The 13,190-nt window shown below is 41.8% G+C and overlaps 1 protein-coding gene across 1 annotated transcript in view; it reads right to left on the bottom strand.

Moving 5' to 3' along the window:
* The window catches only part of LOC137501467 (facilitated trehalose transporter Tret1-like), a 37,709-nt gene extending 31,235 nt beyond the window's left edge, over window positions 1–6,474 (bottom strand). The window contains exon 1 of the mRNA XM_068228490.1: window positions 6,377–6,474. Within this exon, the coding sequence (XP_068084591.1) occupies window positions 6,377–6,473 (97 nt within the window). The 5' untranslated portion in view covers window position 6,474. The remainder of the gene's footprint in view (window positions 1–6,376) is intronic.
* Between the last annotated feature and the right edge of the window lie 6,716 nt (window positions 6,475–13,190).

Here is a 13,190-nt window from a genome sequence, read left to right as displayed (position 1 = left end):
GTCTTCGATCTTAATAACTAAAAATAAATTATTAATAACTAAATTATTAATTCAATTACATTGATAAAATTCTTATGTCTTAATAACTAAAAATACAGTTCTTAATAACTACATCATTCAGTCTTATATCTTAATAACTAAAAAGACAATTCTTAATAACTAAATTATTCATTCAATTATTTGGTACCTACAATAACTTTCTGACAGCTTTCAGTGGGATGTTAATTCTTAGTGTTGTAGCACTGTAGCTGAAAAACGTTTTATGAATACAGATATTGACATGTCGAAGTCAAAGTTATTGTCTATGTTAACCGCTACATAACCTATAGAGTGGTGAATGGTGTGGGCGGTCGTCAGAGCTCCTTCAGTCCTAAACGTGCTGCGTTCTCTTGAGTGTAAGCGAGGTACGCGAAAATTCAATAGGGGCAGTAAATACATATTATCTATCTTATTGTTTATTAATTTACGCAGGTACTTGGCATCGATTATTTTTCGCTGAATTTCAAGGCGGGTCATTCCGACACTGGTTAGCAAATTTTTGTATGGCACCATAAATGTGTACCAGCCATGTGCTTGGTGAAGTAGGAATCTTACAAAACGTTTTTGCACTCTTTCGATGAACTTAATATAATTATTTATCGTACTTTGGATTCCATACAACGCTAAGCATATTCCAGTTAAATTCGTACTGTGGCATTATAGAGTGCTATGATGGAATTCGTCTTCCTGAACAGTTTTGTGTTCCGTGTGACAAATCCCAATGCCCGGTAGGCCTCTCCTGTCAACTTGTTTACATGAGCTGTGAAAGTAAGACCCTTGTCAAGCCGGACGCCGAGGTCACTGACTTGGTCAAATTCCTGAAGGGCGTTTAGACCCAGCTTGTATGGAAAGATTGTTTTATTCTTTTTCCGGGTGAACGACATTGTTACACATTTCGATACGTTAAATTTAGTTTGTTCATATGACTCCACATCAGAATATCATCAAGGTCTTTCTGTAGTAAGAGGCAGTCTTGTGTTGAGCTAACTGGTCTGAATAATTTGAAGTCATCGGCATAAAGGAGACAATTAGAATGTATTTCATGTTTGGGCAAATCATTTATGAAAATCACGAACATAATGGGGCCCAGGTTCGAACCCTGAACGATTCCCAAATTTACATTGTATTCCATGGAGGATTTTACAAGATAATGAGCATATTGTTTTCTGTCAGATAGAAAAGTAGTAAAAAAATTGAGTTATCTCGCGAGAAGCCAAATCTACTCAATTTATTTAACAATAGGCCTATATCATGATCCACGCTGTCAAATGCCTTTTCAAAATCTGAGAAAACAACGTCCATTTGCCCCCCATTGTCTAATTGTTTCAATATATCCTGACACAGAGTGTCCAGATTTGTAACTGTAGATCTGCTAGATACAAACCCATGTTGCTGGTCAGATATTAGTGGTCCAATGTGTAAGATCATCTTATCATGAAGAATAAACTCGAAAATGTTTGAAAAAGCTGATAGGATACACACTGGTCGATAGTTTTTAATTAACAGCTGATCACCTGATGTTAGTATGGGGCAAACCCGAGACTTTTTCCAAACATCAGGAAAAGTTTGTGTTTTAAGAGCAATATTATAACGAAAATATAATGGCTTCCTAAGATTTTCCGCACAGCCCTTTACGATATATGGAGGTATTTGATCCGGACCTGCACATGATTTTCGCAATGCTCTGTCAATGTCTTCCATCTTTATTTTATCGATGTGCTAAGTTTCTGAGTCACTAGTATTATCTGCGGGAATATCCTAAAGAGCAGTGCGTTGAGAATAGATCTGAAATACCTAGCAAACCCATCCACAACTGATTCACCACTCTTTAATTCCTCATTATTGTGTCACATATTATTGCAAGTTCCTAAGTTACGTTTTCTACTTTTTACATAAGACCAAATTCTTTAGAATCATGTGTAATGGTGTCTTCGACAGTCGTTATATATTTCCTATAAGCTACTTTAATATCTGCCTTAATTTTGCTTCTGAGTTGCTTAAATTTCATATCACTATATTGCGAGATGCCTTTACGCTTTCTATGGAAATCTTTCCGTTTTAGTTCTCTGATAATTTCTCTTGTGAACTAGGAGGGGTATTTATTAAGGCTCTGTGAATTAGACACTGGAACTTTTCTTCGCAATACCGCGTACATTTGACTGTAGAAAGTATTTGCTGCCGAATTTATTTCCATGCTATTGTATAGCTCATTCCAATCAGCTTCCCGCGTGTACATCTGCTCAAGTTTAGCTTTCCTAAAATTAAATCTTGTTTCCATTTTTAGCCTGAAATTCTCTTGAACACTGTTTGGTGGCAAAATTAATTTTAAAAAAGGGTGGTAGCTATCTTCCGGTAAGAGAGGGAATGGGTCCCTGGAAACTTCTAATTGCGTATAGTTGGTAAGAATTAAGTCAAGAGTTTTCCCATTGCAATTTTGCACAGTATTTTGAGATTTTATTTCGAAAAGGTTCATAAAAATTGTTATCATCTGACATTGACTGTTACCATGATAGGGACTGATGTCTGTACTTGTTATCATGGGAATGTTAAAGTCACCCGCTGTGATCATGTTATTATTGTAAATTTCATAATGGGCTTCCAGCCACTCTAGCACTTCCTATGACTCAATATTAGATGCGGGGGTGGGGGGGCGATGTAGACAGCACAAACAAAACAAATGTTTTCCTGTAATTCTAATTTTAACAGCAAGGTCTCTGCCCTCCGTACAAAGCCTTCGGTCTAGAGGACCTTAATGCTTTACTTCACTGCTATGGGCACTCACTCCACCCCCTCTCCTGCTCATACCTCTGTCTTGTCTGTACACCCGGTATCCAGTGCTACAGACCTCGCTGTCATTGTACTGTCATCAAGCCATGTTTCACCTAATATACAAATATCTATATTATCAGATAATAAACTTTCATTAAAAGAGTCTAATTTGGGTCTCATTCCTCGCACATTCTGATAGTAAATATTTATCAATTTTAGCTCACCCTCTACAGTTTATCAAGGTCCTCGACACAATTAATAATCACTACTGGTGAACCCTGACTTTTCCGCATTTTAATAGTTCCATTTCTTATCCATAGGAAAGGGTACGGTTTCTCCCTCCTCTTTTGACGGGCAGCAGCTAGAAACGTCCTCTTCTCCGGAACCAGGCTTTCGTTCACGTACACAATGGAGTCCCCAGGGAGTCCAATATGATTCGTAGAGAGATTCCTCTTCAGCCGGCAACGTTCGATGAATTTCTCCTTGTCGAAGCACCGCACGAATTTCACCACAATCGCTCAATGTTCTTGGCTGGGTTGTTTAGGAAGTCGGTGGCACGCGTCATTCATCTCGTCTTTAACTTCCACGTCCAGAGCTTTCCCAACCTGTTTTACAGTTTCTAGCACATTTTCATTCGCGCACTCAGGAACACCCTGTATTTCAAGAGTATTCCTTCTGGAATACTGTTCTCCCTCTAAAACACGGTTCTCCAGAGCCTTCACTTTGGCATGCAGATTGATATTCTCTTGCGTTAAACATTCAATTTTAGCCAACACTGAGTATATCTCCCTGCAGTTTCTTCAGAAGGCTGGCGTTATCATCAAGTTTAGTGTGACATACTTCTAATGAATTGCCTAGGTCTATTTCCCTCTGGCCCTGTACCTTTTTCATTTCCTTAATTTCTTCCCTAAACTTGTTAATAAGTTCGATCACATGAGCAATTGATGGATATGTTTCTTTGTTACAATGTTTACATGTACCTTAAGAAGGCTGCGTGATTCTATCACCCAGTGACGTCATACCTAGTTCAGATACTTGTTGGTAGATACACTGGACATTCTTCTATAAAATAAGATATTGTCGGCCGAACTGTTGCCTAGAAATTGCTTCGATTTGAAAACTTGCATGCTTTTGTAGCATTCACCGGCCCAAGCATAGTTCCCAAACTATGGCAGTGGTAGTGGTGATTACTGCTTTCACTGGAAACATAACTGGGCAATCATCCTCTGTTAACAGTAATCAGAAGAAACATAAGGGGCCCGGCTTTATGGCTAAATGGTTAGCGTGCTGGAATTTGGTCACAGGGGTCCCGGGTTCGATTCCCGGCAGGGTCGGGAATTTTAACCATAATTGGTTAATTCCGCTGGCACGGGGACTGGGTGTATGTGTCGTCTTCATCATCATTTCATCCTCATCACGACGCCCAGGTCGCCTACATGCGTCAAATCAAAAGACCTGCACCTGGCGAGCCGAAGTCCTCGGACACATCGCGGCACTAAAAGCCATACTCCATTTCATTACATTATAAGGGGTTCGATACTTCGAAAAACAAACCACTTTTCACTTTGCGAAAATAAAATGATCATAAATATGTCCCTCGGTCACGGCCATCCATCACCGGCCTGCTAATTTCAGATGGTCGACAGCCGTGAGACACAGCCTTCACGGTTGCTAGGTAACATTGTCTGGCCATCTACCCATATCTTACATCACAGCCTGCACGGCTGCTAGGGTTACAACTCCGTCACATTTTGTGACGCTAACTTACGTAACGCAAATTTTCAGACGGACGCCGGCCATAAAACATATTTATGTCAAAATGAAGGTATCGGCAATTGAAAGGCAAGGGGCACGAAGGGCATGAAAATGAAAGACTCTCTAGGCCTCGCAAACTTATTACCGTCGGGGTCAGAAAAGAACAAGAGTTGACCAAGGGAGGTGAGATAGGAAAGATGAAAGGAAAGAGACTGGCACAAGTAAGTGGAAGAAATTCCAGACGCGCTGATGGTCCTTGGGCGTCAACTAGAAAAACCTGCACCAGGCCTGTGTGGAGGGCCGGCACCCGCCATTATATAATAATAATGTGGTGTGTGTGTGCTGGGTATTCAGCCCGAAGGCTGGTCTGATCCTCCACAGCTCCACCAAAAGCTCATAGACAGCCTAGGCGTCACTGAAGAGGCATACTAGGGAAATGAGGAGTGACGTAGTTTCCCGTTGCTTTCCTCACCGAGCCAGACGTTGCTATTGCATATCAGTCTGCCAAGCCCACTGAAATGAATGCATCAAACGACCCTATGAGTGCTGTTTTCACACCATTCATAACAGCGACCGGTTGCATAAGGAATAGTATTACTAGCATCGCTCATACCTCGGTATAATAATAATAATAATAATAATAATAATAATAATAATAATAATAATAATAATAATAATAATAATAATAATTAAAAGATCCACGGTGCAAGAGCGCCGAAGGGCCATGGCCAACCAAACGACAGCTGTTCAACTCGAAGGCCTGCAGGTTATGAGGTGTTGTGTGGTCAGCACAACGAATCCTCTCGGCCGTTTATTCTTGGCTTCCTAGACCGAGGACGCTATCTCAGCGTCAGATAGCTCCTCAATTGTTGTAACCTAGGCCGAGTGTACCTCGAACCAGCCCTCAGTTCCAGGTAAAATCACTGACCTGGACGGGAATCGAACCCGTGGACTCCGGGTACGAGGTAGGCATGCTACACCTACACCGCGGGGATCGCCAATAATAATAATAATAATAATAATAATAATAATAATAATAATAATAATAATAATAATAATAATAATAATAATAATCTTTTAACGTCAGCTATCACCTGCATAAAGTTTCGTATTTGCGGGACTGAGTGCGCTGGCCGTCCGAGCCTAAGTTCATGGGATCGATCCCGGCTCAGTCCGGTAGTGTTTGAAGATGCTCAAACACTCCAGCAACGTGTCAATATGTGTAATGGAAAATTAGAAGAATTCCTGTAAGTTAACATTCTGGCACATCGTCACCTCTGAAAACCGTAAAAGAAGTTATTGGGGCGCATAAACAATAACGTTATTATTAAATAGCTGTTGTGCGAAGGTTTACCTCTGGAAGGAGGATAATTTTCCTCAGTATACCAGTAAATCTAACGTGAAACATCTAGAATACCTAACGTTCGTATATACATTCGATCCTACAACCTTCAACACATGTATGACTGAGCTAGCATTTTAGCAGCATATAAAGTTGATATAGAGATCGTAGTCACAGCACCTACAGTTTATGGTGAATCCAAACCACATGTTTGTGAATTTTCATTAGAAAAGTATCCTATGACTTGATCAGAATTCGAACCGCAGCCACGTTGGTACGAAACCATTGGCAATACTGTTCGGCTACACCCAGCGTCCACAAGCGTGTGTAGTTTCTCACGTAACTCCTTTTGAAACGGCTTATAGTGTTTACGGCTTTCTCTGTTTCCGGTTTCCGTAATATACTGCCGTCAGGTAGATAGCGAGTGGGTCCCAGGAGAAGGGAACTCTGGGAGAGCTAAAAGGTACTCACCCGCACCGGCCGCCATGTATTGACGGAGGACGCTGTGCTGGACGGCCTCCGTCGTGACGCCGTATATTGAGCCTTTCGAGGAAGATATCTTCTCCATGGCTGACCAACAACAACTGTGTTAATCGCGATAGGAATCTAATCATTTGTATTACTCCACTCTACCGTATCATTCCCCCTCCAATCTCTTCAAGACAATCGATACAGATCAAAATTGATGGTTCTTATATAAAAACTTCTTCATTAAGTTTCACTACCTAAGGTTCCAACTAGCAATCTCACTGCACACCATCTAGTTATGCGGTCTGGTGAGCCTCGATTTGATTTCAGGATCTATGATGAAGGATTTACTAAAGAGTATGACGACATTAAGGGAGCGCGCAGCTGTGTGTTTGCACTTGGGAGATAGTGGTTTCGAACACCACTATCAGTAGCCCTGAAGATGGTCTTCCGTGGTTTCCCATTTTCATACCAGGCAAATGCTGGAGCTGTACCTTAATTCAGGCCATGGCCGCTTCCTTCTCACTCCTAGCATTTTTCCTATTCCATCGGTGCTAAGAAACCTATCTGTGTCGGTGCGATGTAAAAGAAACGTGTCATCTTCTTCATCATCATCATCATATTTGTCTTTATTCTTTCTAGCACTTTCCCGCTGGCGAACGGTCTACTTCGAGAGTAGATGAACGTCACGTTGCACGGTCTTGTGTGTCGATCGGCTTCAGACCAACGATCTTCAAGTTTGAATTTATTGTACCTTGTCAGCGCCGCTTTGGAATACACTTGTACATTTGGAAAGGAACATGTACACAGCTTCATTATAGACTGATGTGCCTTTCATCGTTCAGTCTGAAAGCCTCTGTGAATTTACAAAACGCCACCACAATCCTCTATTTGTAACTAGTTCTGCGACCTCGTTTAGTTGTATATTTCTTATATTTAAAATAACAGAAACGGAGTCTAACCATCGTCGTGTTCGTCTCCCTCTACGTCTCTTACCCTCCAAGGCCAAGTCCATTATTCTCCTAGGTAAACCCTCCTCCTCGATTCGCCTCCCATGGCCCCACCACCGAAGCTGGTTAATGCGCACAGCTTTATTCCTAACAGCCTTTATCTCTTTATTCCGGATACTATCCTGCCATCGTTCCCACCTGTTTGTACCAGCAATCATTCTCACTACTTTCATGTCTGTTACTTCTAACTTACCGGGCGAGTTGGCTGTGCGCGTAGAGGCGCGCGGCTGTGAGCTTGCATCCGGGAGATAGTAGGTTCGAATCCCACTATCGGCAGCCCTGAAAAAGGTTTTCCGTGGTTTCCCATTTTCACACCAGGAAAATGCTGGGGCTGTACCTTAATTAAGGCCACGACCGCTTCCTTCCAACTCCTAGGCCTTTCCTATCCCATCGTCGCCATAAGACCTATCTGTGTCGGTGCGACGTAAAGCCACTAGAAAAAAAAAAACTTCTAACTTATGAATAAGATATCCTGAGTCCACCCAAATTTCACTCCCGTAAAACGAACTTGGTTTGAAAACAGACTGATATAAAGATAGTTTCGTCCGGGAGCTGACTCCCTTCTTACAAAATACTGTTAATCGCAAATGCGACCTCACTGTAGGCCTATTAGATTTGCTGCACATTGGTTGAATCTCTCTTGGAGAACACACATCCTAAATACTTGAAATGATCTACCTGTTCCACTTTGTATTTCCAACCTGGTATTCTGTTCTCTTAGGTTCTTTCCCTACTGACATCGCTTTAGAGTCGGAAAGGCTAATTTCCAAACATGCTCATTGCACCACATATACCAGGATACTCAGATCGACAATGGGCTTTATTTATTTATTTACTAGCTTTAGTACCCGGCGTTGCCCGGATAGTTTTTGAATGTTTACCTTTAATATTTGTATTACCAGTAAGTAAGGTGTGAAGTGAATGCTTATAGAATTCTTTTTGAGATGTTGATTTTTCGACTTATCATGTAGTTTTAGAGTTATTTAGATGTATCTCACTTCAAGTTTTAGATTATTTAATTATCGAGTAAACACTAATCTCGGTCATTTTATACTATTTACTTTTAAGCCCTTCTCAGCTCCTGCCTCGATTGAGGCTGAACGTGGACTTAAACGCTATCCACAGCGTCAGAGTTCGTATCAGCGACACATAAACAATGGATTTCGACATTAATATTGGTTATTTTCCTTATTTTTGCACGTCAGCCCCTCTCATTCGCCAACACCAGCGGGGGTTACGTGTATCTGACCTCCACAGTAATGTTTTCTATACAGTAAGTTAAGTTTGATTGAGAGATATGCTAGAACATACACTCATACATCCTTAAACTCTGTCCCTTTGGACGTTTTCAATTTTTTGCCAGTTCTCATCCGCCTGCCGAGTAGGACTGAGCTTTATCTTAAACGGCATCCAGAGTGTTACAGTTCATCTCAGCGACCCCCAAAAACTATGGATTAGACACAAATTTCAGTCGTTTTCGGTTAATTTTTACATTTCGCCCCTACTTTAGAGGCTAGGAGACTCTTACCCCAGACAGTAGGTCCAGTATACACACATGCATCCATTCTCTCGGTCATTTTCGAAATTTTGTTTTTCACTTTTTCTCACCGCTATGCGAAAGGAGGCAGAAATTGGACTTGTAAAAAAAATTGGAGCGTTACTATTCATCTCAGCGACTCCGAAAAGAATGGATTCGACACTATTTTCGATTATTTCTACATCTCATCCTGCCGTAGGTTTGCTAGGGTTGTCATATCTCCACGCACTTTGACTCCTGATAATTCATAAGTGACCAAGTTTGTTTGAAATTGTTCCCGTAGTCCCAAAACGTATGGATTCAACACTAATATCGATCATTTTCAGTCTTAATTACATTTCGTCCCATTATCTAAGGCTTCTAGGGGTGTCTTTCCCCCTTAGTATTTTTTCAGGTAGTAGGTAATATTTGTATTTGCTGACAGTTATACTGGAACGTACAAAAAATATCCTTAATCTCGGTCATTTGTATATTTTCTGTTCTTGACTCCTTCTCACCCGCCTGGCAATTGGGGATCAACTTGGACTTAAACGACAACCGAAGTGTCACTTAAGCGACCCCTAAAACCATGGATGTGACAATATTTTCGATTATTTTATATCTAACTCCCTTCCTAACCACCCACCACAAAAGGGCCTTAATTTGGACTTTAAAAGTCCAGAGTGCCACTATTCATCTCAGCGACCCCGAAAACTATGGATTCGACACTATTTTCGATAATTTTATATACCTCCCCCCCCCCTTCCCCGATGGGGGCTGAACTTGGTTTAAAAGATTCCGGAGTTACACTGTTCATTTCAGTGGCCCCGAAAAGTATGGATTGGACAATACATTAGATTATTTTTATATATCAGCCTCCTCGCACCCCCCCCCCCCCAGCTTCTAAGGGCGCCTGGGGTGTCTTACCCTCATGTGGTTTGTCTCATGATACTAAAATTCCGGACTGCCGCTATTCATCTCAGCGACCCCAAAAACTGTGGATTCGACACTAATTACGATTATTTTTATATATCACTCCCCCTTGCCCCCCACCCCAAAGGGGGATGAACTTGGAATTAAAAATTTCCCGGGATAACACTGTCCATCTAAGCGACCCCGAAAAGTACGGATTCGACACTATTTTCGTTTATTTTTATATATGACCCTAATGGTTCCTGGGGTATCTTACCCCCACGTGGTTTGTCTCCTGATACTAAAAATCCGGAGTGTCGCTATTCACTTTGGCGACTCCGAAAACTATGTATTCGACACTATTTTCGATTACATGTATATATCACTTCCACCTCGCCCCCACCCCAAAGGGTCTGAACTTGGACTTTAAAAAATTGGAGTGTCACTATTCATCTCAGCAACCCCGAAAAGTATGTATTCGACACTACTTTGATGATTTTTATATCTCAAGCCCCCCTCCACCCACCCCTAAGGGTTCCTGGGGTGTCCTATCCCCACGTGGTTTGTCTCCCGATATTAAAATTCCGGAGTGTTACTATTCACCTCGGCGACCCCGAAAACTGTATATTTGACACTAAATACGATTACTTTTATATCTCAACCCCCTTGCTCCCCGCCCCAAAGGGGGATGAACTTGGTCTTAAAAAAATCCTGGGGTGTCACTAGTCATCTAAGCGACCCCGAAAGTATGCATTCGACACTACTTTCGATGATTTTTATATCTCACCCCTTCGCCCCCCGCCCCTATGGGTTCCTGGGGTGCCCTACCCCCACGTGGTTTGTCTCCTGGTAGTAAAAATCCGGAGTGTCAGTATTCATCTCAGCGACCCCGAAGAGTACTCGACATTCTTTTCGATTATTTTTATGTATCACTCCCCCCTTGTCCCCCACCCCAAAGGGGGCTGAACTTGGAATTCAAAAATTCCCGGGATGTCACTATTCATCTAAGCGACCACGAAAAGTACGGACTCGACACTATTTTCGATTATGTGTATATATCACTCCCCTCTCGCCCCCAACCCAAAGGGGGCTGAACTTGGACTTAAAAAAAGTTCCGAGTGTCACTATTCTTCTCAGCGACCCAGAAAAGTATGGATTAGACACTATTTTCGTTATTTTTATATATGAACCCCCTCGCCCCTCGCCCCTCGCCACTAAGGGTTTCTGGGGTGTCTTACCTCCACGTGTTTTGTCTCCTGATACTAAAAATCCGGAGTGTCGCTATTCACTTTGGTGACCCCGAAAACTATGTATTTGACACTATTTTCAATTATATGTATATATCACTCCCCCCTCGCCCCCACCCCAAAGGGGGCTGAACTTGGACTTTTAAAAAAATCGGAGTGTCACTATTCATTCCAGCGACCCTGAAAAGTGTGGATTCGACACTATTTTCGTTTATTTTTTATTTATGACCCCCTCGCCCCCCGCCCCTAAGGGCTTCTGGGGTGTCTTACCCCCACGTGGTTTGTCTCCTGATACTGAAAATCCAGAGTGTCGCTATTCACTTTGGCGACCCCGAAAACAATGTATTCGACATTATTTTCGATTTTTGTATATGTCACTCCCCCCTCGCCCCCACCCCAAAGGGGGCTGAACTTAGACTTTAAAAACATTGGAGTGTCACTATTCATCTCAGCGACCCCGAAAAGCATGGATTCGACACTATTTTCGTTTATTTTTATATATGACCCCCTCGCCCCCCGCCCCTAAGGGTTCGGGGTGTCTTACCCCCACGTGGTTTGTCTCCTGATACCAAAAATCCGGAGTGTCGCTATTCATTTTGGCGACCCCGAAAACTATGTATTTGACACTATTTTCGATTATTTGTATATGTCACTCCCCCCTCGCCCGCACCCCAAAGGGGGCTGAACTTGGACTTTTAAAAATTCGGAGTGTCGCTATTCATCTCAGCGACCCCTAAAAGTGTGGATTCGACACTATTTTCGTTTATTTTTATTTATGGCCCCCCTCGCCCCCGCCCCTAAGGGTTCCTGGGGTGTCTTACCCCCATGTGGTTTGTCTCCTGATACTGAAAATCCGGAGTGTCGCTATTCACTTTGGCGACCACGAAAACTATGTATTCGACATTATTTTTAATTATTTTTATATATCACTCCCCCCTCGCCCCCACCCCAAAGGGGGCTGAACTTGGACTTTAAAAAAATTGGAGTGTCACTATTCATCTCAGCGACCCCGAAAAGTATGGATCCGACACTATTTTCATTTATTTTTATATATGACCCCCTCGCCCCCCGCCCCCAGGGGTGTTTGGGATGTCTTACCCCCACGCGGTTTGTCTCCTGATACCAAGTCATAAGTGTATCAAATTTGGTTGAAATCGCTCCAATGGTTTGGGAGGAGATGTGGTACAAACCCACCCACCCACCCACCCACATACATACAATGACTTTTATATACAGTATATAGATTTATTTATTTATTTATTTATTTATTTATTTATTTATTTATTTATTTATTTATTTATTTATTTATTTATTTAGCCTGTACCATTACAAACGATACTAAAATTCCCCTTGGAAAAGAAATACGAAAATAATGTTACAGATTAATGTCTAGATATGTTTTATATATTTGATTTTGCTTTACGTCTCACCGACACAGATAGGTGTTATGGCGACGATGGGATAGGAAAGGCCTAGGAATGGGAAGGAAGCGTCCGATGCCTTGTTTAAGGTATAGCCGCAGTATTTTCCTGGTGTGAAAATGGGAAACCACGGAAAACCATCTTCATGGCTCCCTATAGTAGCGTTCGAACTCACTCTCTCTCGAATGTAAGTTCACAGCTGCGCGCCCCTAACCGCACGGCCAATTCACTCTGTATTTACAAATCGTAGAAGCTCTAGAAAACCATTCGAGAAATTTAGAACATTTCTAGAGAATGATCTCAGGGGACGTTCTTCGACAATTTATTTCATGGCTTGTCTGGGAAATTCGCATGTGTTTGTTGAACTCCGGAAAGAAATATATTTACGAGCAGTTCATTCCTATAATCAGTTGAAGGACTGTTGTTGATTACTTGAGATCCTCTGAAATGATTATCACAGTGGGAAATATCACGATAGACACCATTCCCTTTACCCTCCCACTCAAGTTTGTCAGATACCTGAAATCAAAATAAGGGACAGATGTGCGATAGAGGAAATCAACGGGCTCGTATTCTACAAGTTATAAACTTCGTTTCGAAATGATACGCGTATTATTATGTTGTTATCATAGTATAATTTATTAATGCATGCCTTAACTTTTATACTGAGACTGAAACTCACAGTACCGAGCAAGTTGGTGGCGCGGTTTG

The sequence above is a fragment of the Anabrus simplex genome, chromosome 7, assembly GCF_040414725.1.
Source record: "Anabrus simplex isolate iqAnaSimp1 chromosome 7, ASM4041472v1, whole genome shotgun sequence".
Classification (NCBI taxonomy): domain Eukaryota; kingdom Metazoa; phylum Arthropoda; class Insecta; order Orthoptera; family Tettigoniidae; genus Anabrus; species Anabrus simplex.
Note: the sequence above shows the minus strand (reverse complement) of the source record. Positions and strands in the feature narration are given on the sequence as shown.